This window comes from Drosophila grimshawi, unplaced genomic scaffold (assembly GCF_018153295.1).
Source record: "Drosophila grimshawi isolate 15287-2541.00 unplaced genomic scaffold, ASM1815329v1 contig_1377, whole genome shotgun sequence".
NCBI lineage: Eukaryota > Metazoa > Arthropoda > Insecta > Diptera > Drosophilidae > Drosophila > Drosophila grimshawi.
The window spans coordinates 15,411,965-15,425,379 of record NW_025062900.1 but is presented as its reverse complement, the minus strand read 5'-3'; the positions used below and the strand labels follow the sequence as shown (position 1 = coordinate 15,425,379).

Sequence of the window (13,415 nt, the reverse complement as noted above, 5' to 3'; positions counted from 1 at the left end):
ACAAATATATATATATATATATATATATATAAAAATATATATAATAGAATAGAAATTATATGATGATAGTTCATGTATATTTAAATATATAATATAAACATGTGCACGATATATACACATATGTCACTTTGGCAAATATGTAGCAACGGTCAGCAGTATGATTTGATCTCGCTCACATTTGGGTTAATAAATACACTGGGGAAAATATATATATATAACGATATGTTATGATAATGTTAAGATACCCTCTACAAGTTATAATAAGGTATACTAAAATATACCTTAAATATAGATAAGTTATTTCAGGTATTGCGTATCAGGGGAAAATAGTCTCTGTGGTTTTCAGCTCGAATTTGCCAGTTGTAAATAGCATTCTGGTTTTTCCAAGTGTAGATGATGCTGGTAAAAGGCCTGTCTACCCTGGCCGGACCATACCGGTTCACACAAAAGCCTAAACAGATGACATTGAAAACGCTTGAATACAGCAACTAAGCAATTGAGGAACGAGTTTTATTTTTCATTTTGCCGTCGCTTCGCCGCTGTTGAACAAACCGGTTGGCAAACAGCTTTGTGTTGGCCGTGTCGCCCCCAGACAACGTTGTCTAGCAAGAATCGCCAACGGGCAGCTTCAGATCAGCATCAGCCTGAATACTGACTGATGGTCGGCTTTGACTTGCTGACGGCGCTCAAACTTGCCGCTGTGATGTCAGCGCAACTCAGCTGGCGGCTCTCAGTTGCGACTCTCTGTGCCAGCTGTGGCGGCATTAGTTGCACAGCCGGAGCTGGAGCCAGAGTCAAAGCCACAGCCGGCTGTCTGTTAACAAAGCCGACAACATTAGCACTGTGGGCCAAATTAATCACACTCGCTTGTACTCGCGCAACTGAGAAGCTGCCACAGACATATTGAGCCCCAAACAACTTAGATTCAAGATTATTAAAGAGCTTGCGTGTGGCAAATAGAACAAGTGTTCTTCTGACAGACAGACAGGGTCTACAAATGCCAGTTGAGTTATAGACCTCAGTCTGATAACGTGTGGTGCTGCCTTATCAACAAAACTTTCACACAATTCAGACAATTCGTCGTAGTGTGCTCGCAACAGCTGTGATAATATTTGCAGCCCGCCTTGAATACAGAAGAACACGTACAGCACAGAAAACATATATATATATATATATATATACATATGTATATATTCCCTGCATATATGTGTGTAGGGTTATGCAATGCTAAAGCGATTTATAAGTTCTTTTCAACTTGTTGTCGGTTATTCCCCAACCTCATAATAAGTTATGCACATTTCTCAGCATTTGAATGACACTAATTGTTTGCTTTGACCACTGATTGAACTCACTTGAACAAAGAATTTCATTGTTCCTTCTATGTATTTATGTATATTAAATATTTCCAGTGATGTGGCATAAGTACTCATATTTTACTGTATGTTGTGTGAAATACGAGCATTTAAATATCAGCGTAGAACACAAAATTCAATTTCATTAAAAACTTTACTATAATTGAAATAAGTTGTTAATTTGATTAATAAAATATCTACTCGTTTCTAAACACTCTACTTTGCTGCAAAGATATTGACATTTGTCTCATTAAAGTAAAAAAAAAAATTACAAGAGTGCAAATTGATGTCAAATTCGAAAGATAATATCAAAGTTTTCAAATGAACAACTGTGGGAGTGTACTGAACACAAATTGTATAAAAACAGCTACAACTGCACATATGCAAAGAGTTCGTTGGAGATTTTGCCATGGAATTTCCACCTATGAAGTGAAAAGGCTGTCGGGTGCTTAGGTGTTCCCCCTACAAAAGTCAAATGGACATATGCGGGTCAAGGTTGGAGTATGGAACTACTGGGTTTTGGATGTGGGTAGAACAAGCGCATAGCTCTAGAGACCCATAATAAGAAATAAGTCATTGGGCATACACTCATTACAGCTAGAGGAAGAAATAAACAAACAAACTAACACAAAAAAAAAAAAAAAACAAAAGAAAATGAAACAGCAACTCTGTTGGCCTTTCCCAATAATTGACCTTACTTACTGTATAGTTGCTGGTGCTATTATTATTGTTTATTGTTGTTGTCGCAGTGGTAATTGTATATAAGTTTCGCTTTTCTGTATGCCACGAACTGTGGCAACATTCCCTTGCTTGAGCAGCAAGAACCAATTACAACGACAAATCAAACGCCAAGCGTTGGTCAGCGTTTTCTACTTGCGTTTATTATTAATTATTAATTATGGGCGCACAATCGAGCGACTTGAAGCACCCAACAATTGTCTCAATATGTGTGCATGTTTGTCTCTGCTCTCCTCTCTCCTCTCTGCTCTCCTCATCACTTTTCTCGTACCCATCCTCCAATGGAAAACTTCCACATTGCGTGCGTGGAGCTAATTACATGGCAAAATTGTCTTTTCATTTGAAACGCGCTCGACTTGAGCGTGTGGGTGGCGACTGTGATATGGTTATGGGTCTAACGGCAGTTTCTGGTACACACAACTGAACCTGAACCGTAGAACCGCTCAACGCCCAAATGCTCAGTGCTCTAATGGCGTTTACATGATTGATTCGCGTGTGTTCGCTCTAGGCCAAGTTAATGAAGCTACGCAATGAAACACATTGTTCAACATTGTAGCCTAAGCAAACTTAAAAATTTATAACAAATGCCAGTTGTATTTATTATCATCGTGCATTTAATGGCTTGCAAAGCAAGGAAATGCCATATCGTCAATTACAAATGCGATTGCACCTGGTCAACAGAAAGAGTATACATAAAAACAAATAACAAATTGCCGATTAATTGTATACTCTATTTATTAAAATGATTCTTATTTGCCGCATAACAAATGGTGCATTATTATAATGAATGCATAGTCAGAGATCATTTGTAAACATGAAAGTTCATTACAATGACAATATTTCTATCTAATGCGATTGCAGCTGGCAGCTGACAGAAAGAGCATACTTAAATTAAAAATAAATACCAACTCTTCCCTTTAATTATAAACTAAATTCTTTTTAAATGATTCCTAGTTGCTGCATAACAAATGGTGCATTATTATGATGAATGTATAGTCAAACATCATTTATAATACATTTAAGTAAATTGGAATTACTAAATTTCAGTCAATGCAATCAATCATAGTCACATAATTGTAATCATCATAGCTCGAATAGTCATTCTGAACTTGAACTGAATATGTTAAGAGTCCGTTTGACATTGTCTTAATTGTCTGGCCATGGAGTCGATCCACCCACTTGAAACCAGGCTGACTTGACTGCACAAACATACCCCATTAAATATGTGCTAATACAGAACCAACTAATAAACTTGGTCTATTGCCACGACAATCTAACAACTTGTCCGCGTAGCTTTGGTTTACCATCGCTATCTGCTGATTACATCTGGACTTGGCTTGATATCGTTTCCTATTAAATGCTTTAATACCCAGTAGAAATTGGGTTGGTCACCTGGCTAGCCAAGGAGTTTAGGCCCAGGTCCTAGGCACAATCAGTCGATACATCTACTTGGGGTGCCTTTAATGATGGAGCATATATTTATGTGTGTGTGTGTGTGCTTGTGTGTGAGTGTGTACCGCCTTACTAAAGACTGTTTTATTGACTCGTGCAATGAGGCATGCGCATGTGCTTACTTCTGACCATGTCGAATGAACTTTAAGTAAATTGCCTGCGTGCATTTCCATGGCGTCCTCGCAGCTCGAAACAAACGTAGCAATAACAACTCCCCCATGACCCACTTTGGCCCAAATACACAAACAGTTTTATGCGAAGTGGGAGCAACATGTCCAAACACTGAGTCCACAATTATGTGGACGGTCTGCGTGACGCTCAGCAGTTTCCACAACGTTTTAGCTTTAGTTCTGGTATGCATTTTCTTTGGCCTAAACATTTAATTGAATAAGTTGAAGCACAGCATTAATCAATCACCATTAATAGGAAATCAAAACTTACTTTATAAGCATTGTATAGAAAAAAGTTTTTCAAATGAATGCAAAAAAAAAGTAGATATAGTCGAGAGAACCAGGTGTAAAAAGAGACTTGTTTTTTGTATAAAATAAAATACTTTTATTTGCACACTTTAATAAGAAACTATATTTATATGGTGTGTAAAAGGCGATAAGATAAAGTCCATTTTTATATACAAATATGAGTTTCCAGGTTACGTTTACAAATATACTATATATACATATATATATATATATAGTTAGTTTATATATAAACACATACTTTTTAAACTTTGTGTACTATATTTTTTATTATCTGGCCTTATGATGTGTAATAGGCGATGAGTTTCCTGGTTCAGCAAAGATTTGTAATAGTTCTGTATAGTTTAATGAGGTGTATAAGCCAGAGTTGAAATGTTTACTGCTGCTCAAAAAATGTAGAACAAATATAAAAGCATTTGTATTGTGTATTCTTGAGAATGGGCACTTAAACACTGGTTACATCAGCTTCAAGTCAAGCACTCTCGACCAAGGCATTCCTACTTGTTGTTTGCGAAAACAAAAAACATTTACAATGCTTTATTTGGTCGAGCAAATTAAATTAAATAAATACAAACCAATTAACGCAACAAATTCTATTGATTTTCGTCATTCCTTTTCGGTGCGCTTAATTTATTTTAAGCCAGTTGTTAAGAAACTTTAAAACTTGTTTTAATACCAGCTTCAATCAAATTGAAATCAAACTTTAAATTCATTCACATTTGAAACTGCGGCTCAAATAACTAACTGATCGCAGTGTGTAATTTTCATAAAGTTATTTTTGGTCTTGGATACATAACATATTATTATGCTTATTATTAATAACGACCGCCGACAAATGGGCGTGTCCACGTCGATGAAATAGATTGATGCAACCAACACGTGGCTCGTAGCCATCATGCCACCATTTGAATGAAATGCGTTACAAACAAGGCAAAACTAAACAAGCGTTCAAAATGAAATTCAGTTGCAGGAAAGGTCTTATCAACGAAGACAGCTTGCCAGTCACTCTGGCAACCATTATAAATAATAATGAAAAGTCTTGTGCTGCTGTTCACGCGGCCTACATTCACTTTGGGCCTAGATAACAAGTTAGAAGTTAGTAGGAGAGTGGCCAAGTGGAAGGGGGCCGAGGGCGCCTTGCGTGCGTTTCGATTTGCAGTCAAGTTAGCGTTTGTTCTGCAAATTATACAAACAGCAATCAGCGTGGCTCATCATCGAGTTAAGTTCCCAGTAAATCGAGGCAGTGCCCCAGTGCGGGTAATTTGCCTGCCATCGCCAGCTCATCAGCGATTCAACATTCAACAAACTTGGTGTCAAGCGGCACCTTTAAGCCAATTAGATGACATGCAATAAACGCAATAGAAATTTTGGCAGACCAGAGACCAGAGTATGTATGTGTGTAGAGGTTTTCTACTCCTACTTAGTGAATAGTTTTGTTAAACGTCTTAAGACTTGTTGAACTGTTTGTCACGCGCTTTAATTGTTTATAACAAAAGCCGCTAAACAGCCAGCCCCTCTTTAGTTAGTTAGTTGTCACCTTCGTGCCAAACCCCAGCAAACCCTAGCCCCGAATTCAAGGTCCATAACAGCTGAGTGAATAACCTGAATCTGATGTGAAAGTGAAACACTCATGCGGGATATGTTAATTGAAGTTTGAGTGATTCACAAAAACAAAAAAAAAAAACATTCACAAAAAATCTGAGCTGAAAGGAAAGTTATTTGTTGGAGTATGCAAAGATGGAAATACCCCAAAATGTTAAGCGAACAGTAAAACAATCTTTTGTATACTGCTTAAGAACCTTCTTTTATTAATTATAATTCGATATTCTAATGGTTACTTTTTATTTTACGTACCTATTTTTAGGCATACGACAAGTTTATTAATATTAATTTTTATAGTGTCAACAACATTTCTTTATCTTTTAAGAGCACAATTATAAATTTTATAAACATTATTATTGGTGTTATAAAATATTTTAGAGTCTTTTCTGTGAAGAACAAATTGCAAATAATAAATTCGATTAGACATATCGTTATACACTATAAAGGTTAACGCCCATTTGAATCTGACAAATGTACAATACATTTTGCAGTGGATATTACGAACTTCAGTTTTATTTATTCTAGATAACAGTTCAGCTTTTTATCAATGCAACGGACAATTTGCACTGAATCAATGAAATGATATTCTGAGTCATATGATGTGACTCTTAAGCTTTAAAGAACTGCAGATCCGTCTGCTTAGATGTCGAATTATTTTACTTAGAATAATGATTACTGAATTATGTGATTCACATTTCAATTTTTGTCGACTTTCGGTATTGTTTGATTGAGCTTAAATTTTATTATTATTGGAGGAACTACCTCATTCATTCAGTGTATGCTTGCTGCTCTGCTGCAATCAGTTACGTGGTTATCAACTTGAACAATAAATATGCTTATCAAAGTGTTGTCGTTGATCTTTATGAAAGAAATAGTAGAATTCTTCGGAAACTAAGCACAATACAATATCTTATCGGGTAGGTCCTCAACGCGGACTCCATGTCATTGCCAAATAAAATCAATCGGCTGACAAACATGATAACTCTTAAAACGAAAATAATGTTACGTCACTTCCATCCAAATGTCAATTAGAGAATTGCAACCAGGCAACTCGACGACAAATAAACAACAGTAAACAGAAACACAAATATGCTGGCTTCATGTAATTAGAGTTTGTTTGTTTGTTTATTTGTTGTTGTTGTGGTTGGAGTGCCTCATGTAAATTGTGTTAGAATATGCAATCTCGCTAATGACCCAATTAAAATGATAGCAAAAGACTTTCACTCCGAGAATCGGACGCATATCCACCTTTTAACGTTAGCGGAAATTTAAGGTTGGGCATCTGAAATCAGGCAATGCAAGGACATGTCTGACACGAACAATGCAAAAGCCCAACATGAGGCAGACAGGCAGGCAGTCTGGATGCGATCGGAGCTGGCCTTAACACGCAAACCCTCGTCAGCCCAGACAATTACATTTTGTTTTTGTTGTCCCTTTTTTTTTGCGCAGTGAGCGAGAAAGTACGGGAAAGTGAAAATGAAAACAGAAAATGACCCATGTCGTCCCACTGTGGATTCTTTCATAAATATCTAAGCAGCAGCGGCAACAAAAATGACAGCATGACGCCATCCGAAAGCTTTTGGGCCAGGCCCAATGTCAGCAGACAGGCAGCGCGGCCGATCCGTTGTCCTTGGCCATCAACGTTGGCGTTGCGGTTGGCGCACTAATTCACCAATTGTGTTATTACTTTGCTAACTACTTCAGTTCAGTTCAGTTCCGGCCAGCTCTAATGGGGCTCACCTTGAGTCTGTTTGCACAAGTGTCTATCACTCCGCTGGAAAGCGTTCAATTTATAAACCAGACTTCTTCCTTCTGTCATATTTATTCTAGTTGGTATAGCATGCAAATTGTCCTGCTTGAAACTATGACAATACGCTCAGTTGACTGCTGAATTATTATGGACTCTCCAACGAATTCGACATTATGAACGGTGTCTCCAATCCAACACAAGCTCTCCTCGTACGTCATAAATTATTTGACATTTTCGAGTAATTGGTTCGATTCCCAATCTTGCATGTTTCTCATTTATAGCCGTGTGCTGTCTAGCACCAAATGTTTTATGGAATTGCGTCACTTATCAACGCTAATTTTGTAAATGAAAAATATTTAGCGATAATATTTAACTCTTCGCAATGATGATGAATGTCTTTTTTTTTTTTGTTATTATATGCTTGTCTGTAGCAGTAATCTATTGATTTATACATCTAAACTGCTACTGAATGCTGATGTTCGCTCTGACTTAACTGAAAATTCATAAATTTGTTAGCTAGTCGTGCTAAATTATAATTAAACTCTTTGAAATATAATGAACTCATCCAGAATCAATATTTTTTTTTATCAATTTTCATACATATTTACATTTATTATGTATGTCATACAAACATATTTAATTATTGCTAAGCTTATTCATTATTTTGAGCTATTTTAAAAATAGTTTTCTTTTTTTACATGACATTATTTTCTATTTAAAGGTCATTTACAGCTTAAAAGTAAGCTTCAGGCTTTATTTTAATTAATTTTAGCTATATTGATTAGACAGAAGATAAATAATAAATAATATGATAAATTTAGCTATATTGATTAGAGTGAAGAAATATAGTAAATGGTTTTGGTAACATTTTAAGTTAGAAACTTGATTTATTCTAACGCTTTGAGTTCTGCCAATTTAATAACCCGTAATCCGATTTTTTATTCTACCGGCAGTGAGACGGAGCGCTATAAGAAAACAAAATGGCAAGATTTGCGTGTCGGTGACATTGTCCATTTGTCCAACAACGAGACGGTGCCAGCGGATATCCTCTTGCTGCGGACCAGCGATCCCCACGGAGTCTGCTACATTGACACCTGTGACTTGGATGGCGAAACAAATCTGAAGCGTCGCGAGGTATGTGGAAACATATGTGTGCTGGCAAAGACAGCTGACGGTTATCATGGGAATACGTGAGCGATGTGTGATTTCATTGTTAATATTTCATTTGCAGGTTGTACGTGGCTTCACCGAAATGCAGAACATATTTGTACCCAGCAAGTTTACGAGCTTCGTCGAAGCAGATGCGCCAACAACAAAGCTGTATAGATTCCATGGGGCCTTAATACATCCAACTGGGGAGCGTGTACCCATTTCGACCGAGTGCCTTTTGTTAAGAGAGAGCAGACTGAAGGTAAAAACCTAAATACCAAAATACCCACATACGATATGAAGTTTGACTCGAGCACTTCTGTTTTCTTGTAGAATACGGACTACATTGAGGGCATTGTTGTCTATGCCGGACATGAAACGAAGTCCATGCTAAATAATAGTGGTCCAAGGTACAAACGCTCCCAGGTGGAACAGCAAATGAATATTGATGTGATATGGTATGTAGCAGCGGCTAAAAAATACACACACACATCAATTGAACAATAGCAGAAAGAACGGTTATCTTAGCCAGATACCAAAGATTACAAATTGTTTTCGGGTTATTAACTGAATATTTCAAATTTGTATAGTGCTTATGTATCAGAAAGAATATATGTTAAGACACTAGAATATATATACTTTATAGGGTCGGAAACGCCTCCTTCAAGGCGTTGTTGCAAACAACAAATTATGGTACTCTCCACAAGGAAGCAATACAAATTGTATAATCTTTCAAGTGTCAAAAATTAGATTTAATATGTGTATATCTGATATATATATATGTGTTTTTCCCCGTCGGGAAAGAGTCTAAATATAACTGCACTTAATCGGACTGCACTGATTAAATATCTCTAGAATATAGTTTACTATTATCTATTGAAAAGAATATGAAAATAAACATTCTTATCTATCTGCACGTTACCAAAAATTAAATAGCACACATGTGACAGACTAACTATGACAATAATCTATAACGGCTCGTCATCCATACTAATTGCTTTTAATTGAAAGTGGTATTCTTTGAGATTGTTGAGATCTCTTTGCTCCTTTATTAAGCTCTCATTTCTATCTCTTCGTAAATTAGCAGAATTGTATAAGTTTCGTGTATAGAGTAATGTGGCATAAGAAATATGAACTTATTAGAAATTGAACTTATTCATTAAATATGCGTTTATTTTGCTTACACTTTGCTGTTGCAGGTGTGTGATAATATTGTTGATCCTTTGCGTTGTTGGCGCCATCGGCTGCACAATGTGGCTGGGCTCCTTTGTTAACTTCCCCGTGCCCTATTTGCCATTTGACGTTAATGCTGCCTTAGAGGGCATGCTCACATTCTGGACATATATTATAATACTGCAAGTGATGATACCGCTCTCCCTCTACGTGACCATTGAGCTGTGCAAGATACTGCAGGTGTACCACATACACAACAACATCGATCTGTACGATGCGGACACCAACAAGCAGACGGAATGCAGGGCGATGAACATCACTGAGGAACTGGGCCAAATACAGCACATTTTTTCAGACAAGACCGGCACATTGACCGAAAACAAAATGATCTTTCGTCGCTGCGTTGTCAACGGTGCTGATTATAATCATCCCCCATCGGAGCTGGAGAAATTGTATGCGAAGCCAGGAGCGCCAGCGCCGCCCCTGTTGCCTAACGAGTCGCTGCACGATGATATGCAGCAGTTGGTCGGGGTGGGCGTTGGTGCCTATCTGACGCCCAATGCACAGTGCATCCAGGAATTTCTGGTTGTGTTGGCCATATGCAACACGGTCATCGTGAGTGCGGCGCCGCATCGGGATCTCATGAACGCCAGCGGCATCATCGAGTTGCAACAGAGCGCGACCAGTCCGACCACGGTAGGCCCCTCACCCTCCACCCTAAAGCATGTCAGACCGCGTCGCAATCTGGTGAGCACAACGACCACAACGACAACAGCCACAACCATTATGAATGGGACACCGCAGCCAGGAGCCGGTGTCTTGGCAGATCGTTATTCGCTACTGCCTGAATCGCGTTCGGTGACTCCGTCACCGCCACCCAATTTGCTGTTTGCCATGCCCGCACAGAGTCATCAGCCGACGCTCTCGCCGATCAGCAGTTCACCGGAGTCGACGCCTGGCTCGGAGTCGCCATCGCCGCCCATGAAGAACAAGGCGCTGTCCAATAGCATTTCACCGACGGGTCGCGCCAAGGCTGTCATCAACTCCAAGATCACCAGCATAGCCACATTTCTCAATGCCAAAACGCATGGCAAACGCATGAAGATCAAGTGAGTGTGCCCCATAATACTGATGCTGATTCCAAAATAATTTTCAACTCTCAATCTGTTCGCAGCCAAACGAAGACGCAAACTATATACAGAACCGCTGACGGTCGTCCTCTGTATGAGGCTGAGAGTCCCGATGAGCTGGCGCTTGTCAATGCCGCATATAGCTACGATTGTTGTCTACTAAATCGCAGCCCTAATCACATCCTTGTTGGCATGCCAACGGCAGGCGCCACCGTTGAGTATGAGATACTTAAAATACTGCCCTTCGATTCAAGCCGCAAGTGCATGTCGATTGTTGTCCGTCAAACAGGCACCCAAGAGATTATCCTCTACACAAAAGGCGCCGACAGTTCCATTATGCCCGTACTGGCGCCCTGTCCGCACAACAGCCCTGAATGTACGTGAAGCGAATACCTTTAGAACATCCCTTACAGGGTATATTAATCATACTGGTTTTCATAACGGTTTTTCGTTTCATTTTTTAGGCTTGCTCCGTGAGCAGACGCAACAGCAGCTGGATCGCTATGCACGGGAAGGTCTTCGGATTCTGGTGATGGCAAAGCGTACCTTAAATGCTAGTGATTATACGGACTGGTGGGCGCATCATCAGGATATTGAGATGTCACACGAGAATCGGGAGCGCCGGCTGCGCGACTCATTCGCCAAGCTGGAGAGCAATCTGACGCTGTTGGGCGCCACAGGTATTGAGGATCGCTTGCAGGATGGTGTGCCTGAGACGATAGCATCGCTAATCGCAGCGGGCATTTCAATATGGGTGCTAACCGGCGACAAGCCGGAGACGGCCATCAACATTGCCTACTCGGCCAAACTCTTCACACAGCAAATGGAGCTAATCAAGTGAGTGATCCAAGAATAGTCTTATTTTATTCATGACATTTTATTTATGACCTGTTATTTATGCTAATTCAGGCTAACCGCTCGATCTCGGGATGCAGCGGAGACGGCCATTAATTTCTATTTGACGGAAATGAAGAATGCCAAGGCGACTAACTCCGTTGGCTACTGCCTAACGCCGCGCAGTAAACCCCGCGCTCTGGTCGTGGATGGAAAAACGCTTACCTTCATCTTGGATCCCAAGTACGTCACTGCACTTGCACACACACCAAATAAGTCCTGATCTAAATACCTGTCTTCTTGCAGGTCAAAGTTAGTGCCGACATTTCTAAAGCTGGCTAAAGCGTGCTCCTCGGTGCTCTGCTGTCGTTCAACGCCACTGCAAAAGGCCTACCTGGTCAAAGTGGTCAAAGAGGAACTCAATCTGCGCACGCTGGCCATTGGTGATGGGGCCAACGATGTGTCCATGATACAAATGGCTGATGTCGGCGTAGGCATCTCCGGTCAGGAAGGCATGCAAGCGGTGATGGCAGCCGATTTTACACTCTCACGTTTTCGGTACCTGGAACGCCTGCTGCTCTCCCATGGCTATTGGTGCTATGATCGACTGGCGCGCATGATTCTATACTTCTTCTATAAGAATGCGGTAGGCATTTGTTTTTCCACATAACCAGTTACGATATTTAATTGCCAACTATATCTGAGCTTGCAGGCATTTGTTTTTCTGATATTCTGGTATCAATTATACTGTGGCTTCTCCGGTTCTGTGATGATGGACCAAATGTATCTAATGCTTTACAACTTGCTATTCACTTCACTGCCGCCCCTGGCGATTGGTGTCTACGATAATCGAGTGCCGGAGGACTTGCTATTAAAAAATCCATATCTATACAAAAATGTAAGCAAATTATATAATCAAAACGAAATCTTGCTATAACAACTCCATACATTTCAGGGTCGCTTGGGTGTGGTGTATAGACCGCATGACTTTTGGCTGATACTCCTAGATTCCCTCTATCAATCTCTTGTCATATTCTTTGTTGCACTGTGCGCGTATGCGGAAAGTGATGTGGGTATCTGGGAATTTGGTACGACCATCACGGCCAGCTGTCTGTTTGCGAATTTAGTGCACTGTGCCATTGAAATACGTTCCTGGGTATGGCTTTTGTGTGCGCACACTCAAAGAACACATTTTATTTACTAATCATAACTCTTTTTATCCCCAGACGGTGCTCCATGTCATATCAATTGTAATCAGTTTGGGCTCCTTTTATCTGTTCTCCATTGTATACAATTCGATGTGTGTCAACTGCTTCGGACTGCCCTCAACCTATTGGGTAATCTTTAAATGTTTTGCCTCTGCGGTGCACTGGCTTGTTATATTGCTATCCACAGTGGTTGCTGTGCTGCCTCGGTAAATTTGAACTATACTCATTCCCGGTGTATCGCCCATAACCTCTTTGTTTCTCTATCTGCAGCCTGGTCCTTACTACAGTGCGCACATCCATGTGTCCAGACGATAGTACCAAAGTCATTTTAAACAGCAAACGCGAGCGCACCAGAGGTGAGGGTTTGTTAGTAACGTGGTCACGCTCGACGTCAGCCTCATCAATTTATAGGTAAAAGGCACAAAATACTAGTTACCGCTGCAAGTTCAATTTGAATGATTTTATCATTATAAATTATTTTTTAACTATGCATGCTGCATACATATAATACTCTATTTTGTTTATCATTTTTTCTTTTATGATTTTGTGTC

At 39.7% G+C, this 13,415-nt stretch overlaps 1 protein-coding gene across 2 annotated transcripts in view; it reads left to right on the top strand.

Moving 5' to 3' along the window:
* The window catches only part of LOC6561935 (phospholipid-transporting ATPase VA), a 29,398-nt gene that overhangs the window by 14,756 nt on the left and 1,227 nt on the right, over positions 1-13,415 (top strand). The window contains exons 3-14 of one of the 2 annotated variants that reach the window (XM_001988012.3): positions 8,324-8,504; positions 8,602-8,781; positions 8,853-8,977; positions 9,719-10,801; positions 10,867-11,198; positions 11,287-11,659; positions 11,732-11,899; positions 11,963-12,302; positions 12,369-12,554; positions 12,612-12,812; positions 12,883-13,070; positions 13,135-13,220. In XM_001988012.3, coding sequence (XP_001988048.1) covers positions 8,324-8,504; positions 8,602-8,781; positions 8,853-8,977; positions 9,719-10,801; positions 10,867-11,198; positions 11,287-11,659; positions 11,732-11,899; positions 11,963-12,302; positions 12,369-12,554; positions 12,612-12,812; positions 12,883-13,070; positions 13,135-13,220 — 3,443 coding nt within the window. Of the gene's footprint in view, positions 1-8,323; positions 8,505-8,601; positions 8,782-8,852; positions 8,978-9,718; positions 10,802-10,866; positions 11,199-11,286; positions 11,660-11,731; positions 11,900-11,962; positions 12,303-12,368; positions 12,555-12,611; positions 12,813-12,882; positions 13,071-13,134; positions 13,276-13,415 lie in introns of both variants that reach the window. The other variant, XM_032735798.2, reaches the window with a different exon arrangement.